We start from the raw sequence: 19,704 nt of genomic DNA on the forward strand, positions 1-19,704 counted from the left end.
GCTCGTAAACACATTTTATTTTTATTTTTTTGACTTCTCCGAGATTTATCCATCACGCTTGCTCGCCATGCCAAGTACCCGAAAGCATTGTTGGAAGGCGTCCATGATTGTCATTTGGCGGCGTGCGGGCGTTGGATGCCGTCTCCGCGAAGCCGCCTTCCAAAGTGACACAAACGCTTCTGAAAAAGATGCCAATGAGCCCGCATCGCGGAGCGGTAACGGAGCGCGTCGACGTAATCGCCCGTTCGTAGGGCGCGCGGGAAAACGAAACGGAGGAATCGCAGGGTTTAAGGTTTTCGGTGTACGGTTTATGCGCTTTCGAGCCCCGACGTTGCTCGGTTCCCGGGGAAATAAAATGTATCCTTGGTTCGCCTGGCAGCAAAAAGCCACCTGCTGTTGTAAGTGAACATCAAAAAGCGCTTAAATTGGAGAGTTGGCGTCTCCGGAGTCCCCGCAAGACAGTCTCATTTGGCTTTTTGTTTTTTTTTTTCGTTCTTTTTAGACGGGGATTTGACCGCGTTTGCTTTCGTGTTTCTGGGCTGCACTCTGGTGAAATCTTATTTAACGAAGCCGGTCGGAGAAGACTTTTCGGAAGGACTGAAAGCAAACGCGGCTGCGCGAACGGACGGCGTAGGGAAACGCGCGGGTCGGGACGCTAAACCGACGCGATTTGGAATTGGTGCCGTGACGCGGTCCACGTGAATCAGGCGGGACTTTGGCCTCGGTTGTTTGATTAGGTTCTGACGCCGCAGGTCCCGGAGACGACCGAAGACTCGACACTCTTTCCACGAAGTCAGCAGCAGAGAATCAGTTTATTTTTTGGTATGAAATGTGACGCTACATACTTTGGGGTTAAACTTGCAGTCAGGTTCATTTGGGGCACACAACGCAGAACCCCAAATTTTAGCTCCAGATTCAACTACATTTAAAATCAACAAAATAGTCCGAAATAGAAATCACTCGCAGTACATTGTCCAATGGACAATGGAGAACTAGGATTTCAAGGTTGAGTCAACGATTGATGTTTGGTCCTCGTTGTATACTCTACGTAGGTAATAACGTTAGCGCGCTAGGCTAACTCGGGTCGAGCAGCTTCAGCGCGAACGACACGGCACCAATTTGGGTAATAAGGTAAGACTTGTTAAATTTCCCAAGTCCTCACGGCCCTGAAGTTACTCACGTTCGACGTTTCTTCAACATCCACAAATTGATCGCAAACGCGTCTCGTCGTTAGCAAGCTAAGCTAAGGAACACTAGGCCGATGAGCAGGTTTAAGTTATCTTCTTCTTGGGACTCACTATCCTCGTTGTATACGATACGTAGTTTTTGCAGGGACGTGTAGATACTAGCATTTGATGTTTTCCCCCTCAGTAAATATCGGAAAACAGACGCTTTTGTTGTTAGCGTCTCAGCTAGGCTAACTTAGGCCGAGCTGCTTGGACGCGAACGACACGACTCCCAATTTTGGTACTAAGGTTGCACAGATGCTACGAAAGTCTTCAGGAACTGAATGAAACGGTCAAATTTCAAAGGAACCGAAAGATCCAAGTCCACGTACCGCGGCAGTTCTCGCTCCAGTCCCCAGACTTTGGCTCATTTGGGTAACTGTGTCTCCCCCCCCCCCCCCCCAGAGGACCAGCTACCGGCTGGTTTCCCCACCATCGATATGGGCCCGCAGCTCAAAGTGGTGGAGCGAACTCGCACCGCCACGATGCTCTGCGCCGCCAGTGGCAACCCGGACCCGGATATCTCCTGGTTTAAAGACTTCCTCCCAGTCAATACGACCAATAACAACGGGCGCATTAAACAGCTCCGATCAGGTAGGTTTCTCCTCTGCCGTGAAAGATGTTTCTCGTCGCCCTGCGCGTCCCCCACCCCCACCCCCACACCCCGCCCCCTTATTTTAACTTGATGTATATATATATATATTTATTTTTTTTGTAGGTAATGTTTTTTGTTTTCCCCCCGACTATTTCCTGTTCTATTCTGAGTGTACCCCAGTGTTCCCCACTTTGTCTTCTGCCGTTGTCACTCGGCTATCGGGATCCGCCCCCCCTCCCCTTTTCCCCTCACTTGTTTTCCTTTGTCCAATGTCCCCCCCCCCCCTTTCGGCTGTGTCGGTACAGTATTTGTTTCATTTTTGCGATTCCGTTGTCTATTATTGTTTGTTATTGTTGTGGATAATCAACACTAAGTTCCCCAAAAAGTTCTGTGATGTATTCCTTCTTTTTTTTTTTTTTTTTTTTTTTTTTTGTGTGGTATATGGACCTTTATGGCAATCGGATGATGAGAAAAAAAAAATAACGGTCTATATAGCAGTTGCGTCTTCTGTTTTTTTATTTTTTTATTTTGTTGCTATCATTTGACGTGACCTACACTCTCAGAAAAAGCACTTTTAGGGGTACGCCGACTCGTCCGCCGGGACGCCACCCTCACCTGACGCCCTTGGGAAACCGTACCTCTTTTTGGGTCTTGGTAAATTTGGATCTATTTTGTGTGTGTGTGTGTGGGGGGGGGGGGTACGCTCCTGAACTTTGCCGGCTGCTCGGACTTGCTCTGACTTCCTTTTGGTACCCCTATTTCTGACAGTGTAACCCTAAACAACTTCTGTTCTGCAGCTTTCATGTGCCCGGCGTACGGCAACACGTTTGACCGCCTTGTCTTATTGATTTTCTTTTTTTATTGATTTTTTTTTTTTTTTTTTTTTTGGGTTCCCGAGAGAACGAACTAACCCCGCCGCCGCCTGATGATGATGATGATGATGATCAAAGCTTTTTTAACGACGCCTTTTGTTAACCGACAGTTTAAGAATATAACCATATTCTTACGCCTATGTCTTTCTTCTCTCTATATGTTGTTTTTTGATTTATTTTAAATCTCCAGAATCCTTTGGTAAGTGCTTAGCTCTAAAGCGCACATCACCCTCCCCACTAATGTTTCCAACAACTATTAAAATGCATGGCATGCATTTTACTAACAGATGAGTTTACTACATAGGCATACTACAGTTATTACGACTTTACTACTATTTCAGAGACACTTCCCTTCACATACACAGTGTTCACCTCACATACACCCGCTATCACTGAGTCGACACGTTTTGTTTTTGTTTTTGTTTTGTTTGTAATGGTAACAATCCAAAAAGGGACATATTCAGGGAGCACACAAGTCCTCAAGAGTTTTTTCCCCCTTCACTAGACGGTCTTCAGAAGATGTTGAAAGTTCCTGTGATTTCGCTTATGCTGACTCCTGCACAGAACGTTCTTATTCTCTCTTTCTCTCTCTCTCCTGTCTCTTTCCTCCAGTTATCTCCTATTTACTGTTTAAATTTTCTTCTTCCCACACCCCCCCCACCCTGCCCCCCACCCCCCCCCCCCCCTCCAGCCTCTATCTACACGTACTAATGCTTCTTCTTTCTAATCTTATTTGCATTCATATTATCCACCCAGGTGGTACGCCAATAAGAGGTAAGCGTGCTGAACTGACGCTCACAGAATGAAAACAACAACAACAACAAAAAAAAACTGAAAAAAAAAAAAAATTAAAATCCAAATTTCATTCTTGCTCTCACCGCCAATCCAATCATCATTCCGTGTTTGTCCTGTTCCTCGGTCGCCACGGCATTCCCCCTTTCCTGAGTTGTCCTGTTCCGTTGACTCAATTCCATCCATTACTCCCCTCCCCCACTTTATGTTCCGCCTTCACGACCCCCCCCACCCTTGTGATATGCTTGCCCCGGCCCCTCCTCCACCACCACCACCACCAAAAGCATATCCAATGACAATTATTATTTTTTTTGTCAAACTCCCATTTTTGTTTGCCATATAGCAAATCATGCGTCCCTCTTTTTGTCCAACTAAAACAACCAAGCATATTTTCCCCTCCCCCCCTTAGCTGTTCTTGCTGTGGAGTCAACGACCCCCCCTCCCCCCCACACACAAAAAAAATCTATTTTTTCCCCCCCCATTTCTTCTACTTGCTCTCCTCTCCTGTACCTCTACAAAAAAGCCCAAACAACCACTTTTTTGATAAAGTTTCTACGGTGCTTTTTTACTCTTTCACCCCTATTTTTCTGACTTTTCTTGCCTCTTTGGAACTTTTGACTTTTTTTTTTATTTTTATTTTTAATTTTTTTTTTTTTTTGTCTTCAGGCTTTGGGAAAAAAAACCAGTAGAGTCGGACGGAGGGAAGCGGATGCATTGGCTCGATTTTTGGCCGGGGGAGCCGCAGCAGTTTGTTTTTTTTTTTTTTTTTTTTTTTTTGTTTTTTTTTTTTTTTTTTTGTCTGGTCAATGTTGACACCACACTGCTGATCCCAAGGTGGATTTTTCCGGGTGTCTTTTAAAGCTCGAGAAAAAAAAGCAAAAAAAAAAAAGAGAGAGCAGTGGTTGGTTCTTGTTGGCTCAGGGGCCCGCATTTTGAATTTTGTCCTCTAATACACTTGTATTTTATTTTTCAGCTAAGGGTTGTCGCAAGGTTGTAAGTTGCGCTTGACATACATTTCTTGCCAAGATTTGCATGTCAAAAAAAAAAACAAAACAATTTTTTCTTCCAGAGGGTTATGTGTGGATTTGCCTCGCATTCTCCTGCAATTGCTCTTTTTCCCCCCACGTATGTGAGCAGCGATTTGATTTTTGTTTGATTTTTTTTTTTTTTTTTGCACAATGCTGCCCTTTTTTTTTTTTTACAAAAATATAAACAGATGGTACGTGATTTGTGATTGAATATGCTAAAAACAAAAATCATTCCGAATGTTTCTTTCTTTCAATTGTCCTTTTGTTGTTCCGCTGCTTTTCTTCGACTATGAACCTCTTTTGTTTGATCCATGTTCCCCCCGAAAGCAGTACCACTCATTCTCCATATTGACCAGCCGAGTTACATGTCGCACACCGAGGGCTTATCCTCAATACCGACTGATTTCTTTGCATTGGCGTTAGGATGAGTGTCTTTTTTTTTTATTATTCCATCCAATTCTGTGCAAGTTTTTTTTTTGTTTTTTTTTGTTAAATCTCTTCAAAGTTGACCTGTAGCCAACCTCCACAGTCAAATGCCCCGGAGAGCCCCCCGCGCATTCCAAGTTATTCTTTTCTTTTTTTTTTTTTTAATTGTTATATTTTGATTCTTTGGCGAGGAGATAAATGTCATTGAGGGAGTAAAAAAGTAAGCGTCCCGGTCAAGATGGACAGCCGACGCATAAAATAAGTGTGTACCTCTTGTACCTCAGTAATGAGCAACATTGCGAAGAATAAAATACACATTTCTTTGATAAAGAATTCGCACAAAGGGACTGATTGGTAAATGAACACCAACTACCTTTGACCCCGGAACAGACTTTTGGAATTCGGCGTTGATGAGATGGCGTGACTCGGTGGTGTCTGTCATTTTTGTTGCAGGACACATTTTACTTGTTTTTAACGCGTCGTCATATGATACATATGCGTGACAAATTGATGGAGAACTCGTTTTCAAATCAGAAATCAAATATGATAGTTTATTAAGTGACTGTAGGAAGGAGTTTGGCCCAAAAAAATGAAAATAGGTCATTGTAGTCCAGATTTTAGCAAGAAGAATTGGAGTTGGCTTTTGTGGGCCACATATCAAACGGTGCGGCGGGCTGCATCCGGCCCACGGGCCTCGCGTTTGACACCCGACGGCCGTTGGGACTTTGGAGGTTCGGCTGCGTACGTCTTCTCGAGTCTTGCTTGATGACCACTAGGCGAACTCTCGTCGGCGTTGCGCCTCAAGCCAGTGGATCAAACAAATGATTCAAAACAATTTGAGTCATTCCTCCGAGATGTAGTCATTAGGAGGGCCGTGTAAAGAAAAGAGAGAGAGAGAGAGAGAGAGAGAGAGAGAGTAAAAAAAAGACAAGAAAAGATTGTGTGTTTTTGCACGCTTTAATTCTCTTCCGCCGCCGTGTTTGTTCTTCCCAAACAGGAGCCCTGCAGATCGAGCAGAGCGAGGAGTCGGACCAGGGAAAGTACGAGTGCGTGGCCACCAACAACGACGGGACGCGCTACTCGGCGCCGGCCAACCTTTACGTCCGAGGTATGATCATTAGCGCGAAAAAGTCATTTGGGGGTCTCGGGTTGTCGTTTATTGGAAGCAGCTCTTGAATAGCTTTTAAGTAAGATGTGAGATTTTATTTTATTTATTTATTTTTGGGATTTGTTTTGGGGTTTTTGCACTTTTACCTGCACTGATGTGTGAACCTACTATACAATATCCACTCTGCTCCGTCTTTTTCCAGTCCCCCCCCCCTCCCCCACCCCGCCCACTACCGGTTCCTCCCCCCGTTGAGCAACATTGAAAGAACAGAAAAAGATTTTCACGTCAGCAGTTCATATTGCTGCGACTGATTAGTATGTCAGCGGCATATTTATACTTAAGGATGGTATATTTTCAGGGGTGCTGACATTTTCGCAAGTCACATGACCTACGCGTGCGGATGGGACGTGCACCGCGCCGCAAGAAAGGCTCGATTACATGGGACACCGTTTGTGCCCCGTGCTGATTTCTCTGATTTATCCTCACCTGATGAAGAAATAGCAGGATCGGTTGATCGGGAAGACGGAGGAATACTTCCATACAGATTTGAACCTGCGGCTGTAATTATTGTTGAATATTCGGATGTTTTTTCGGGCGGAATGGCTCAGAGTCTGACTACTCGGAGACCTACGCGCTACATAAATGCGTAAACAAAGGCTCCGGGCCGGCAGCCGCAAATGGTTCTTCGGATGGGAATGACGCGGAGTCTGACGAGCCGTTAGCCCCGGACGCCGATGCTAGGCTAAAGGCCTCCGCCACCACCAGAACTCGGCTAAAGGCCTCCGTCGGAGCTCGCTCGTCAGACTCTGCGTCATTCCCGTTTGAAGAACAGGGCGGAGGCTGTTAGCCCCGGGCGCGGAAGCTAGGCTAAAGGCCTCCGCCACCACCAAAGCTCGGCTATAGGCCTCCGTCGCCTGAAAGCTCGGCAGCAGCCACTGGCGGAGCTCGCTCGTCAGACTCCGCGTCATTCCCGTCCAAAGAACGGACCGAAGAATGTTAGGCCCGTACGCCGAGCGTAGGCTAAAGGCCTCTACCACCAAAGCTCGGCGAAAGGCCTCCGTCGCCTGAAAGCTCAGCAGCAGCCACTGGCGGTGCTCGCTCGTCAGACTCCGCGTCATTCCCGTCCAAAGAACGGACCGAAGAACTTTAGGCCCGGACGCTGAGCGTAGGCTAAAGGCCTCCGCCACCACCAAAGCTCGGCTATAGGCCTCCGTCGCCTGAAAGCTCAGCAGCACCACTGGCGGAGCTCGCTCGTCAGACTCCGCGTCATTCCCGTCCAAAGAACGGACCGAAGAACGTTAGGCCCGGACGCTGAGCGTAGGCTAAAGGCCTCCGCTACCACCAAAGCTCGGCTTGCGGCCGCCGCCGGAACTCGCTCGTCAGACTCCCCGTCATTTCCGTCCGAAGAACCATCCGCAGCTGCTGGCTCGGAGTTCCCACAGGCCTTTGTTTACACACTTATGTCGCATGTAGGCCACCGAGTAGCCAGACTCCGCGTCACTCCGCCCGAAAAATCATCTGAATATTCAACATTAATTCCAGCCACAGGTTCAAATCTTTATGGAAGTATTCCCCCGACTTCCCGATCAACCGATACTGCTATTTCGTCATCAGATGAGGATAAATACGAGAAATCGGCGCCGAGCGTAAACGGTGCCCCTTTGCTGCGGCACGTAACACGCCACATCCATCCACGTAGGTCATGTGACTCGCGAAAACGGCAGCGCCCCTGAAAATTCGTAATTGGCGATAAAAATCTTCTCAAAACACGATTAAATGAGCGAGGATTTAACGTCACATTGTCAAAATAGGGTACATATGACATGACCTATTGGAAGATTTTGAAATTTTGACTGATCTTCCATGTCGCACAGTGACAAAATAAGGACAGAATCAACCAAAAGAAAGAAAACAAAGTTTGAATAGCATTCTTTTTTTTTTTTCATTTTTTTATTGACGTGACGAGCCAAGGTTCACCAATTGTTGTCTTTTACTCAAAAGCTGTGCTGATCTCAAGTCCACCGCCACGCGTGGCTGGCGTCAAGCACACTTGACGATCATATTCGTCCTTGGCAGTGAACGGTTGGATCACGTTTGATGGTTAGAGTTTTAATTTTGCAAAATGGACAAAAGGCTCAGGAGTGCCCCCACGGAGAATTTAAAAAAAAATATTTATTACCATCCAGTACCGGTGCATTAGAAATATTTGAAAAGTGTCTTCCCCTCCACCCCCATAACATTACAGGAAGTTGTCGGCCATTTTAAGTATTTTGGGCCTGTTGAACGCTGCTTGCTTTTTAATATTGTGCTTTCAAAAAAAAAAAAATGTCATATTCATATGGACAAAATTGCCGGGTAAAAGGAACCAAAGCTCGTCGTTCCGTGAGGAATTTGTCGCAACATTTTTGTCTCGTGCACGACTTGAATCTTTTGCAATATTTCATCGAATGATTTGAAGCTTTTTCAAGCAGGATGTTAAAGGGCAAAATCCTTTGAGTTGTTTTAATCTGGACACCTGTTTACTCTCCCCCCTTTGTTTTTTCTCCTTTATTCTTTGTGTTTGATTTGTTGTATACACCCCCCTCCCCAAAAAAATCCCTCCATCTTCCCTCAGAGCTACGAGAAGGTTGGTGTGTTTTCTCTTTCTCCAATTCCAGCAACGCACGCAGTCCATTCGCAGAAATGCTCAAGTTGTTGTTGGTTTTTTTGTTTTTTTTTTGTTTTTTTAATTTGATCTTTCATTTGTCAATGAACATGGGCATTTGTTGGTTGGCGGCGGCGTTCCGGCTCGGCCTCGCGCAATCTGAAAAAATCCAAGTGCGCCTCGAACGGAGTTCCTCGCGAATCGGTTCTTGATTGCAAATCGGCGCGAAGGACGAGCCCTCGCAAATGTAATGATATTCAAATGAGCGGGATAATATGCGGTCTGTGGGGGGGGTTGGATATTAATTGAATCTGGAGTATTTCATAACGAACAAGCGGAGCCGCCCGCGTTGAGATAAAAGCGCAATATATGCCAGACACTGTATTGATCAATTTGTTCGTTGTTATTATCATCTTATTACTACTATTATAATTTTTATTTTATAATGCGTTACATTATTTCATAAATAAATACAATGCAGGTGTAAAACTATGAATAAATTAATTTTAGGGAACTCTTTTATTGTGCGCCCAAATTAATTTAACTTAATGTATCAATTATGACCCCAATGATATATTTTTATAATTCAGTATTTTCCCCATATTAATAATTTCAATTATTAATATTGTTTACTTAGTCAAATTATAAACATGCTGTACATTTTATCGAATCGTGGTACTGTTTAACCCAATTGCCAAAATAAAAATGCACGTTATATCGCCATAAGTTCATCATAATAACAAATGATGAAATGACGGGAAATAATGTTGGTCAAAGTGTTGTCGTTACATAGTTATTACATCTTCTTTTGTATTAGTTATCTGATATAATCATTTGAATTGATTTCATTTTAGGGAACTCTTTTAATGTGTGCCCAAATTAATTTAACTTAATAATGTATCAATTATGACCCCATTGATATATTTTTCTAATTCAGTATTTTCCCCATATTATGAGTTTCAATTGTCAAGATTGTTTACTTGGTCAAATTATAAACATGCTGTACATTTGATCTAATCGTGGTACTGTTGAACCCAATTGCCAATATAAAAATGCACGTTATATCGCCATAAGTTCATCATAATAACAAATGATGAAATGACGGGAAATAATGTTGGTCACAGTGTTGTCGTTACATAGTTATTACATCTTGTTTTGTCTTAGTTGTACGATATAATCATTCGAATTGATTGTCGGCCAAAAATGCCCATGTCTTGTTGTTCTGATCATCGGCGCCATTTTGGCTCTCATCATCACGTCAAGTGGTCGTGCGTACTTTGCATGCCGCGCCGTGCCGACGGCTCGCCAATCGGCGATTGGCGCCGCCCCACGCCCCACCCCCCCACGACCCACGTCCGCCGGGCGTCCTTCTCAGCGGCGCTCCTTGTGTTTTCTGTCCCGCGGCAGTGCGCCGGGTGCCCCCCCGCTTCTCCATCCCGCCCACGGACAACGAGATCATGCCGGGCGGCAGCGTCAACATCACGTGCGTGGCGGTGGGCTCGCCCATGCCCTACGTCAAGTGGATGCTGGGCGCCGAGGACCTGACGCCCGAAGACGACATGCCCATCGGGCGCAACGTCCTGGAGCTGACCGACGTGCGCCAGTCGGCCAACTACACGTGCGTGGCCATGTCCACGCTGGGTGTCATCGAAGCCGTGGCGCAGATCACCGTCAAAGGTAACGGTCGCCTCTCCTTTGGTAGTCCTACTCTCAAAAAGTACACCGTGTATAATAGTACCGTGCAAGGAGTTGAAGATCATAGAAAATGTTTATGAAAAAGTATGGTGGAGGTCGATAAGAGTGTGGTCGCAACTTCGCTGCTTTCACCTATTGCGGGAGTGGTCCTAAAGCTCCCATCTGCGACAAACCAGGGTATAATATAGCTACCATCTAGTACCACTGCGACTAATTTCTAATACATCTTACTACTTCCGACTACTATTTTACTCGCAGCCTACGACAACTCCGAATACAACTTAGTCTACTTGCTACTGCCGATACTACTAACACTCCCACTTACTACTTCGGCATACTACAGCCAACATTCCCTTCTAACGCCACTTTTAATGATACTAGTACTCCAATACTACTCCTAAGTGTTAATATTCATAATCATAAATAGTCGTCATTTTTATCTTGTAGTAGCGTTACAATTGCAGTGAAGGAAATAAGTATTTGAACACCCTGTTCTCCCACTTAGAAATCAAGGAGGCGTCTGAAATTTTCATGGTCGGTGAATGTCCACTGTGACAGAGATCATCTAAAAAGAAAAATCCAGAAATCACAATGTATGATTTTTTTTTTTTTTCACGATTTATATATGTGACACAACTGCAAATAAGTATTTGAACACCTGTCTATCAACTCGAATTCTGACCCTCGAAGATTGCCTGTTAGTCTGCCTTTAAAAGACCACCTCCACTCATGTATTATCCTGAATCAGGTGCACCTGTGTGAGGCCGTTAGCTTCATAAAGACACCTGTCCACCCCATACAATCAGGAAGACGAGAACTCGGAACAGGGCCAAGACCAAAGAGCAGTACAAAGACACCAGAGACAAAATTGTACAACTCCACATGGCTGGAAAGGGCAAGAACACCATCCCTACTGTGAAGCATGGCGGTAGTAGGAATCATGCTTTGGGGGTGTTTTTCTGCACATGGGACAGGACGACTGCACTGGATTAAGGAGAGGATGACCACAGGCACGTATTGTGAGATTTTGGGGAACAACCTTGTGGTTGGGTCTTTAAACATGACAAGGACCCGAAGCACACAGACAGGAAAACCAAGGAGTTGCTCCGTAAGAAGCATACCAAGGTTCTGGCGTGGTCGAGCCAGTCTCCACACCTAAATCTTTAGAGGGAGCTGAAACTCCGTGTTTCCCAGAAACTTGTCTGATCTAGAGAAGATGTCTGTGGAGGTGTGGGCCAAAATCCCTCCTGCAGTGTGTGCAAACCTGGTGAACAACTACAGGAAACGTTTAACCTCTGTAATCGGAAACAAATGCTACAGTACCAAATATTAACATTGGTTTTCTCAGGTGTTCAAATACTTACTTGCAGCTGTATCACGCAAATAAATCGTGAGAAAATCATACATTGCGATTTCTTTTTAGATTATTTAGTGGACATGCACCTACGATAAGAATTTCCGACCCCTCCATGATTTCTTCGTAGGAGAACAGGGTGTTCAAATACTTATTTTCTTCACTGTAGTAATAGTGAATAAAAAGAATAAAATAGTAAAAGTGATATGGAAAGCATTCTTTCTTGCAAGCCCTCTTAAAAATGAGAAACGCTAACGATCCTGTTAAAAAAGAAGTGAACGTCGTGCTTTTCGAGCGCATCGTATCTGTCGCACAGATGATGTCATCTGCCGCAAACGGCGTTTCGGGGGCTTATCGGGCACCCGGGAGGCCGCGTCGGAGGCGGGGCCCGAGCGTTCGCCGCCGCTTATCATCCCGGCCGTATCATATCGGCGCCGCGCGAGGGCGAGGGAGGGGCTTTTCTCGTTCCGGAGACGGAACAGAGATATTAGTCACAATATAACAGCCTGACAGCGGCGGCCTCCCTGCAGCGTACTTCAGACGGCGTATAAAAGGCGATGTATCGTCGGTGCGTTTCCGCCGGGTGAGGAATTAAAACCATAAATTCCGTCGCTAAATTATTCAAGCGGCTTTGTGTCGGAGATGAACAACGCGGTTTCAAACTTGAACGGCGTTCACGCGCGAACGGAATTTACAACGATCGGTTCCAATTGTGTGACATTAGGCGGGCTACTTCGGGGATTTCGCCTATTTCGGGTGTAGCCCAGAACCTGTTCGTCGCGCTAAATCGCCCACTATTGCGCGGACCATTTTGATTTAGCGGGCGGGTCTGTATTGATAACAATATTTATGCAGCGTTGCCCAGGACTCCGGGCGTCCCGGTAGTGACCGAGCGCACCGCCACTAGCATCACGCTGACGTGGGACTCCGGCAATCCCGAACCGGTGTCGTACTACATCATCCAGCACAAATCCAAGTACTCTGAGGACTCGTACAAGGAGATCGACGGCGTGGCCACCACGCGCTACAGCGTGGGCGGCCTCAGCCCCTACTCGGACTACGAGTTCCGCGTGGTGGCCGTCAACAACATCGGCAGGGGCCCGCCCAGCGACGGCGTGGAGGCCAAGACGGCCGAGCAGGCGCCCAGCACGGCGCCGCGCCGCGTCCGGGGGCAAATGCTCAGCACCACCACGGCCGTGATCAACTGGGAAGAACCGGAGGAAGCCAACGGGCAGATTATGGGCTACAGAGTCTACTACACCCTGGATTCCGGCCAGCACGTCAACCTGTGGGAGAAGCAGATCGTCCGGGGGGCCAACTTTGTCACCATCCAAGGCCTCATCCCCAATAAAACCTACTACATCAAGGTGCTGGCCTTCACCTCGGTGGGCGACGGACCTCTTTCTCCAGATCTCCAGATCATCGCGAAGACGGGAGGTGAGATGGCTTTCATTCCCTCTTCGGAAAACTATTTCGGCGCAAAGGTTTTAGTCGCAAAGTCAGTTCCAGTTGTTAGCGGGGCTTAAACGTCTCGGAGCTGTCAACAAACGCTAATCCGGAGAACTCCAAGAACTAGAAATGCAAATGCCTTGTTGTCGACTCGCAGTTCTCCGCCGACTTAATTAGACGTGATTTATAGCCCTCAGACTGTTTTGGATAAAAACGGAAGCGTTTCTTCAAATACGCCGCGCCTCAACATGCCTTCGATTCCGATTCCTAGTTCCTTCCCAGCCGACGGACTTCAAGGGCGAGGCCAAGTCGGAAACCAGCATCCTGTTGTCGTGGGTGGCGCCGGTCCAGACGGGGCAGGAAAACCAAATCACGGGATACGAGCTCTTGTACAGAAAGAGGGATGACAAAGACGAGGTAAGGAGCGACGCTTTGACGCCTGGATCCGTGACCGATTTGACGAAATATCCCCCCCCCCCCCCCCCCCAGAGGCGAATCAGCTTCGAGCCCACCTCGACGTACCTAATGAAGGACCTCAAGCCCTTCACCACGTACGCATTCCGCCTGGCGGCCCGGAGCAAGCACGGCGTGGGCGCGTACACCAGCGAGATCTCCGCGGAGACCCCGCAAACACGTAGGTCCTCCTCCAGAACCGCTAGTGGATCGGCGATTCGAGATCGGAGCGCCACAGCTGGCCTTCACCCTCCTGTTTACGTTCTGGGTCAAATCAAATTGAAAATGCGAGCTAAATTGGCAAAAAAACAAAAAATATCGGACCATGAATCACGTTTTGTGCACACTTACCCAAGATGAAACGACATAAGGGCAATTTGTGAATATTAATAACAACAGGAGCGTTAATGCACGGGGAAAGGTCTCTTCTCGCTTCCGCGCCGTACCTGTAAAATAACGCGCTTCACCTTTAAATGTGAAGCGAGCGGGACGAGGGGGTCGGAGGGGGGGGGGGGGGGGGGGCTCCGCTCGAGCGTCCCGAAAGCCAAAGGGCGCGCTTGGCCTTTCGGAAGCCTCCTCTCGACTTTGCATGGCCAAAAAAAAAAAAAAAGAGCTTTCTGTGACGCCCGGGAGCAATTTTTTTGAATATAAAAGTAAATGTGTAAAATTATTATTATTATTATTTTTATTGCTCGTACACAAATTGTCAAATCACTTTTCTGAGCGATTCGATTTGCGCAAAGTTGACGTCGTGCCGCGACATTTGAAGTCCGCGGAAAGGGTCGGGAGGATCGCCAGAATGCGCACCAGAAGGCCGAGAAAAGCCGACGGCCTCACAGAAAGTTTTCATTCTGCGCCGACCGTCGCGTTTTGCGCCTCCCGATTTCGAGCGGCGCCGCTGGCAGGTGGGTCGGATGCATGCCGATGCTTTGAGAAACCTACTAAACCAAAGTCCTGTCTCCTTGGGAAGCTTCTCTGTCGTTACGATCAGGCTTTTACCACAAACCAACAGGCTTCGGAAAGGTTGGTGACGAATGCAGTTTTCTCTTTTACAAACCCCCATTGAACGCATCAACCTTTATGTTTTTGGATTGATGGTAACTGCTTGCCAAATTCTTTTTTTTTTTTTTTTTTTTTTTTGCCTTGACCAATCAGATCGTAGGTGATTTGTGAATGAGGTCCGGGATATGCGATGTGGACGTGGGGTAGCGCTCACAAGGCAAAGCTGTCCTCTTTCCAACCGACACCCTCCATGACATCATCAGTTTTGTGTTACATTTTTTCCCATCTTTCATTGTGCTTTTGTCCTCATCATATTTTATTTTCCTCCCCCCCCACCCCTCGCTTCCCCCCCTCCAACGGATATTTCCCACAATCGCCACCACAATCGAAAAAAAAAACAAAACCAAACAAACCCCGAAACGAAATAAACGCTCGCGCCGAGCAGAACCCTCCGGCCCGCCCACGGAAGTCCGGTGTTCGAGTCCCACCTCCACGAGCGTCCTGGTGAGCTGGCGGGCGCCGGCGACGGAGTCGCAGAACGGGATCATAACGCGCTACAGCGTCCAGTACGCCGCCACCGAGGGGGAGGACACGGCCCCGCGGCGCGTCGCCGACATCCCCCCGGAGAGCTCGCGCTACCTTTTGGAACGCTTGGAAAAATGGACGGAGTACCGCGTGACGGTCACCGCGCACACGGACGCCGGGGCGGGACCGCAAAGTGCGCCGCAACTCGTCCGCACAGAGGAGGATGGTACGTTGCTCTCCGATTCCAAAGCCTCGCCATGACAACAGTCACTAACAATCCCTTCTTCCTGCTTCTAACAAGACTCTTTGGACTTTTGAACAACTTCTTTTTCCCACCCCTCAATTTCAACACATGGTACGGCCCGTCTGTCTTTTTTTTTTTTTTTTTTTTTTTTTTAAGCTTGGACAGTGGGAGATTTTTGGGGTTTTTTGTCTTTTTTTTTTTTTTTTTAAACAAAAAGCTCTTTTTGACGTTTTTTTTTATTTTTTTTTTCAACTGTGATGTGGTAGAATCATTTTGATTATCATGTATTTTTTGCTTGCTTCATAGCCAAAAATTCTTGCTGCGCTTCAAGCTTTGATTGACTTGAAGCCACTCTTTTGGCTCCACACCTTCCCCCCCCCCCACTCGACCCATTTTTAATGTTTCAAGATTAGGTCCGTTGACGGACCTATTTTTATTTTTTTTTTTTTTGGAGTTATTTTTACCCCCTTTTACCATTGTTGAAATATCGCTGCAATTTTGTGATTTTTTTTTTTTCTTTTTTTTTTTTTTCCGGCGGGGTGGGGCGACGGAAGAAGATTCTAAAACCGCGAGTGAAGGGGTTGCCTGTTATTTTGATTGATTATTTTCCCCCCTCCGTTCTATCCCATGGTGTGTGTGTGTGTGTGTGTGTTCCCCCCCCCCCCCCCCAGTTCCTAGCGGGCCACCTCGCAAAGTCGAGGTGGAAGCTGTCAACTCGTCGTCAATTAAAGTCATCTGGCGCTCGCCGATGCCCACCAAGCAGCACGGGCAGATCCGGGGGTACCAGGTGCACTATGTCAGGATGCTTAATGGGGAGCCGACGGGACAGCCCGTCATCAAGGATATCCTGATTGATGATGCCCAGGTACGCGCACGCCCTGACACCAAAAACCCGTCTTCCGCCTTATCAAACATCGGCGATTATAAATCATATGACTTAGCTGCAACGGTGATTAATGACTACTGGCTTTATGTGTTGTTTCTTTCCCTAAACCTAATCAGTGGGAATATGATGATTCAACCGATCATGTGAGTAGTCCACCCAGAATCGAGTCTTGACCTTGTCCCCGACCCCAACCCTCGTCTTCCGCATGAATAGCATGTGACCTTTGTGCAGTTAATCAATAGATAAAACTCAGACCTAGCCGTCCCCCCCCCCCCCCGTCCCCGTCCGATGACGCATGCCTCAAGCTGCGAGAATGTGCCCGTTCTCCGTAAATGTAGCTAAAGATCCCAAAGTGCACGCCGCTGAAGTCCTGCGTCCCGACAGGAAATGGTCGTCTCGGAGTTGCAGGCCGAGACCACGTACGCCGTCACTGTGGCCGCCTACACCACAAAGGGCGACGGCGCACGCAGCAAGCCGAAACTGGTGACAACCACCGGCGCAGGTACGCGGCGGGCGTCACGGCCGAAGCCATTTTGGACCAGCATTCTCTAATGTTCGGGGCCACGGGAGAGGACCCCCCCTCGTATTTAGACTGATATGTGTACAGATGAATGTCTATTTTGAGAATCATGTTGCTCCTCTCTGTACTCAGTTCCTGATAAACCCCGCCTCATGGTCAGTACCACCAACATGGGCACGGCTCTCCTCCAGTGGCATCCCCCGGCAATCAGCCACGGGCCTCTGCAAGGCTACCGCCTTCGTTTCGGCCGCAAAGACCTGGAACCGTTGACCGTCATCGAGTTCCCGGAGCGGGATAACCACTACACTACCCGAGAGATCCACAAGGGCGCCTCGTACACGTTCCGGCTTTCGGCGCGCAACAAGGTGGGCTTCGGCGAGGAGACGGTCAAGGAGGTTACCACCAACGAGGACTTGCCGAGCGGTTACCCTCAGTGGATCACGGCCGACGCCGCCACCACGTCCACCATCCAGGTCAGCTGGCAAGAGCTGGTCCTGGCCGAGCGAAACGGACACATCATCAAGTACGCGCTACAGTACAAGGACATCAACAGCCCGCGGAGTCCCTCAGAACTCTTCATCACCGCCCCCGAATCCACGGTGGTCTTGGACGGCCTTAAGGCAGACACCACTTACGATATTAAAATGTGCGCCTTCACCAGCAAGGGTTCTGGTCCCTATAGCCCAAGTGTCCAAATCAGGACACAGCCTTTGGATCAAGGTATGACCAGTCCCGCAGCCGTCTTAGCTCTTGCTTGCTATACCCCCCCATGCAGCTAACAAGCTCCAAACGGCAGCACGTAAGCAAGAAGGTATTAAGGTGTAGTCGCCCTCCCCCTTCCAGCTAATTTTTACCTCCCATGCGTTTGTGTCTTTAAAAGTCAGTCATTACATGTAAATGTTGGTGTTGAGGTAAGAGGACAGTGTTCAGGGTACGGTAATCTACTTTTGGGGGTGTGCCGAAGGTAAGTCCTAGCATGGCGGTAAACGGCAAGAGCGCGTCCCGTGTCTAAATCAGATGCTCCCCGCTTTCTTTTAGCAGTGTTTGCAAAAAATTTCCACGTGAGCGCTGCCATGAAGACGTCCGTGCTGCTTACGTGGGAGATTCCCGACACCTACAACGCCGCTCAGCCTTTCACGGTGAGTCGTCGATTCCGGCTGTTCGGCGCGAGGGCGGCCGTTCCGCGGCCGTTCCTGCAAATCGTCTCCGTCCTCGCATCCAGATCCTGTACGACGACGGACAAAGCGTGGAGGTGGACGGCAAGCTGACGCAGAAGCTGATCACGGGCCTCCAGCCAGAGACGCAGTACTCCTTCCTGCTGACCAACCGCGGCAACAGCGCCGGCGGTCTGCAGCACCGCGTGGCTACCATGACGGCGCCGGACATCCTCCGCACCAAGCCCTTCCTGATCGGCAAGACCAACTCGGACGGCGTGGTGACGGTGGAGCTCCCTTCGGTGCAGACGTCAGAAAAAGTGCGGTGGGTGGGGTTTGTTCAGGAGGACGGATTTCTCACGTTCCGCGTTTCGGCCCCTCGAAGTCTCTTATTGCTGTTCAAACCCAGAAAGGTTGACAGGAGGCCATCGGAGCAGCACAACCTATTGCCGCCCGACGCTTCAACCCTACGTTGGCTTTTTAACCTTCTGTTACGGTAAAGAGAATAAGTATTTGAACACCCTGCTGTATTCAAAGTTTTCCCACTTAGAAAACATGCAGGGGTCTGAAATTTTCATCATAGGTGCTTGTCCTCTGTGAGAGAGATAATCGAAAAGGAAAAATCCAGAAATTACAAGGAATTATTTTTTTTTTTAACAATTTGTGTGATACAGGTGCAAATAAGTATTTGAACACTTGAGGAAAAACCAATGTTAATATTTGGTACAGTAGCCTTTGTTTGCAATTACAGAGGTCAAACGTTTCCTGTAGTTGTTCACCAGGTTTGCACACACTGCAGGAGGGATTTTGGACCACTCCTCCACACCGATCTTCTCGAGATCAGACAGGTTTCTGGGCTGTCGCCGAGAAACACGGGAGTTTCAGCTCCCTCCAAAGATTTTCTATTGGGTTTAGGTCTGGAGACTGGCGAGGCCACGCCAGAACCTTGATTTGCTTCTTAAGGAACCACTCCTTGGTTTTCCCGGCTGTGTGCTTCGGGTCATTGTCATGTTGAAAGACCCGGCCACGACCCATCTTCAACGCTTTGACTGAGGGAAAGAAGTTGTTCCCCAAAATCTCACAACCCATGGCCGCAGTCTCTCTAGTCCAGTCCCTCTTAATACAGTGCAGTCATCCTGTCCCATGTGTAGAAAAACACCCCCAAAGCACGATGCTACCACCTCCATGTTTCACAGTAGGGATGATGTTCTTGGGGTGGAACTCCTCATCCGTCTTCCTCCAAACACGATTTCTGTATTTTTCTTTTTCGATGATCTCTCTCACAGCGGACTTGCACCTCCGATGAAAATTTCAGACCCCTCCATGATTTCCAAGTGGGAGAACTTGGAATACAGCCGGGTGTTGAAATACTGACTTTCTTCACCGTATGTTACGGGGTTAAGGACGTTAGATGACACTAATATCGTTCGTAAATATGAATCTTGTCCTTCCCAGGGCCTATTACATCGTTGTGGTGCCGCTCAAGAAGCAGCGCGGCGGCAAGTTGGTCAAACCCTGGGACAATCCCGACGAGATGAATTTAGAGGAGGTAGGCGACTTTGAGGTGTGCGCCGTAAACGCCGGACCCCTCGTCCTCTCGGTGACGCGCAACGCACTGGCTAACTTTCACATCGAACCCATTTAGCCGTTCGAAGAGCCTCGCGACGAGATTCAAAAGCCGTGCCCCGGTATTTCCACCGCGGCGCGATACATCATGCGGCACGGTGGGGT

The 19,704-nt window shown here is 47.9% G+C and overlaps 1 protein-coding gene across 21 annotated transcripts in view; it reads left to right on the forward strand.

Annotated features, from left to right (window-relative positions):
- LOC133494346 (receptor-type tyrosine-protein phosphatase delta) overlaps positions 1-19,704 on the forward strand; it is a 238,634-nt gene that overhangs the window by 198,016 nt on the left and 20,914 nt on the right. For 11 of the 21 annotated variants that reach the window (XM_061808077.1, XM_061808063.1, XM_061808078.1 and 8 more), the window contains 14 exons: positions 1,632-1,820; positions 5,937-6,047; positions 10,099-10,368; positions 12,596-13,177; positions 13,461-13,606; positions 13,679-13,823; positions 15,090-15,395; positions 16,085-16,278; positions 16,416-16,442; positions 16,684-16,801; positions 16,952-17,539; positions 17,858-17,958; positions 18,042-18,298; positions 19,429-19,522. In XM_061808077.1, the coding sequence (XP_061664061.1) occupies positions 1,632-1,820; positions 5,937-6,047; positions 10,099-10,368; positions 12,596-13,177; positions 13,461-13,606; positions 13,679-13,823; positions 15,090-15,395; positions 16,085-16,278; positions 16,416-16,442; positions 16,684-16,801; positions 16,952-17,539; positions 17,858-17,958; positions 18,042-18,298; positions 19,429-19,522 (3,128 nt within the window). The remainder of the gene's footprint in view (positions 1-1,631; positions 1,821-5,936; positions 6,048-10,098; positions 10,369-12,595; positions 13,178-13,460; positions 13,607-13,678; positions 13,824-15,089; positions 15,396-16,084; positions 16,279-16,415; positions 16,443-16,683; positions 16,802-16,951; positions 17,540-17,857; positions 17,959-18,041; positions 18,299-19,428; positions 19,523-19,704) is intronic. The other 10 variants (XM_061808066.1, XM_061808073.1, XM_061808068.1 and 7 more) reach the window with 3 other exon arrangements.

This window comes from Syngnathoides biaculeatus, chromosome 21, assembly GCF_019802595.1.
Source record: "Syngnathoides biaculeatus isolate LvHL_M chromosome 21, ASM1980259v1, whole genome shotgun sequence".
NCBI lineage: Eukaryota > Metazoa > Chordata > Actinopteri > Syngnathiformes > Syngnathidae > Syngnathoides > Syngnathoides biaculeatus.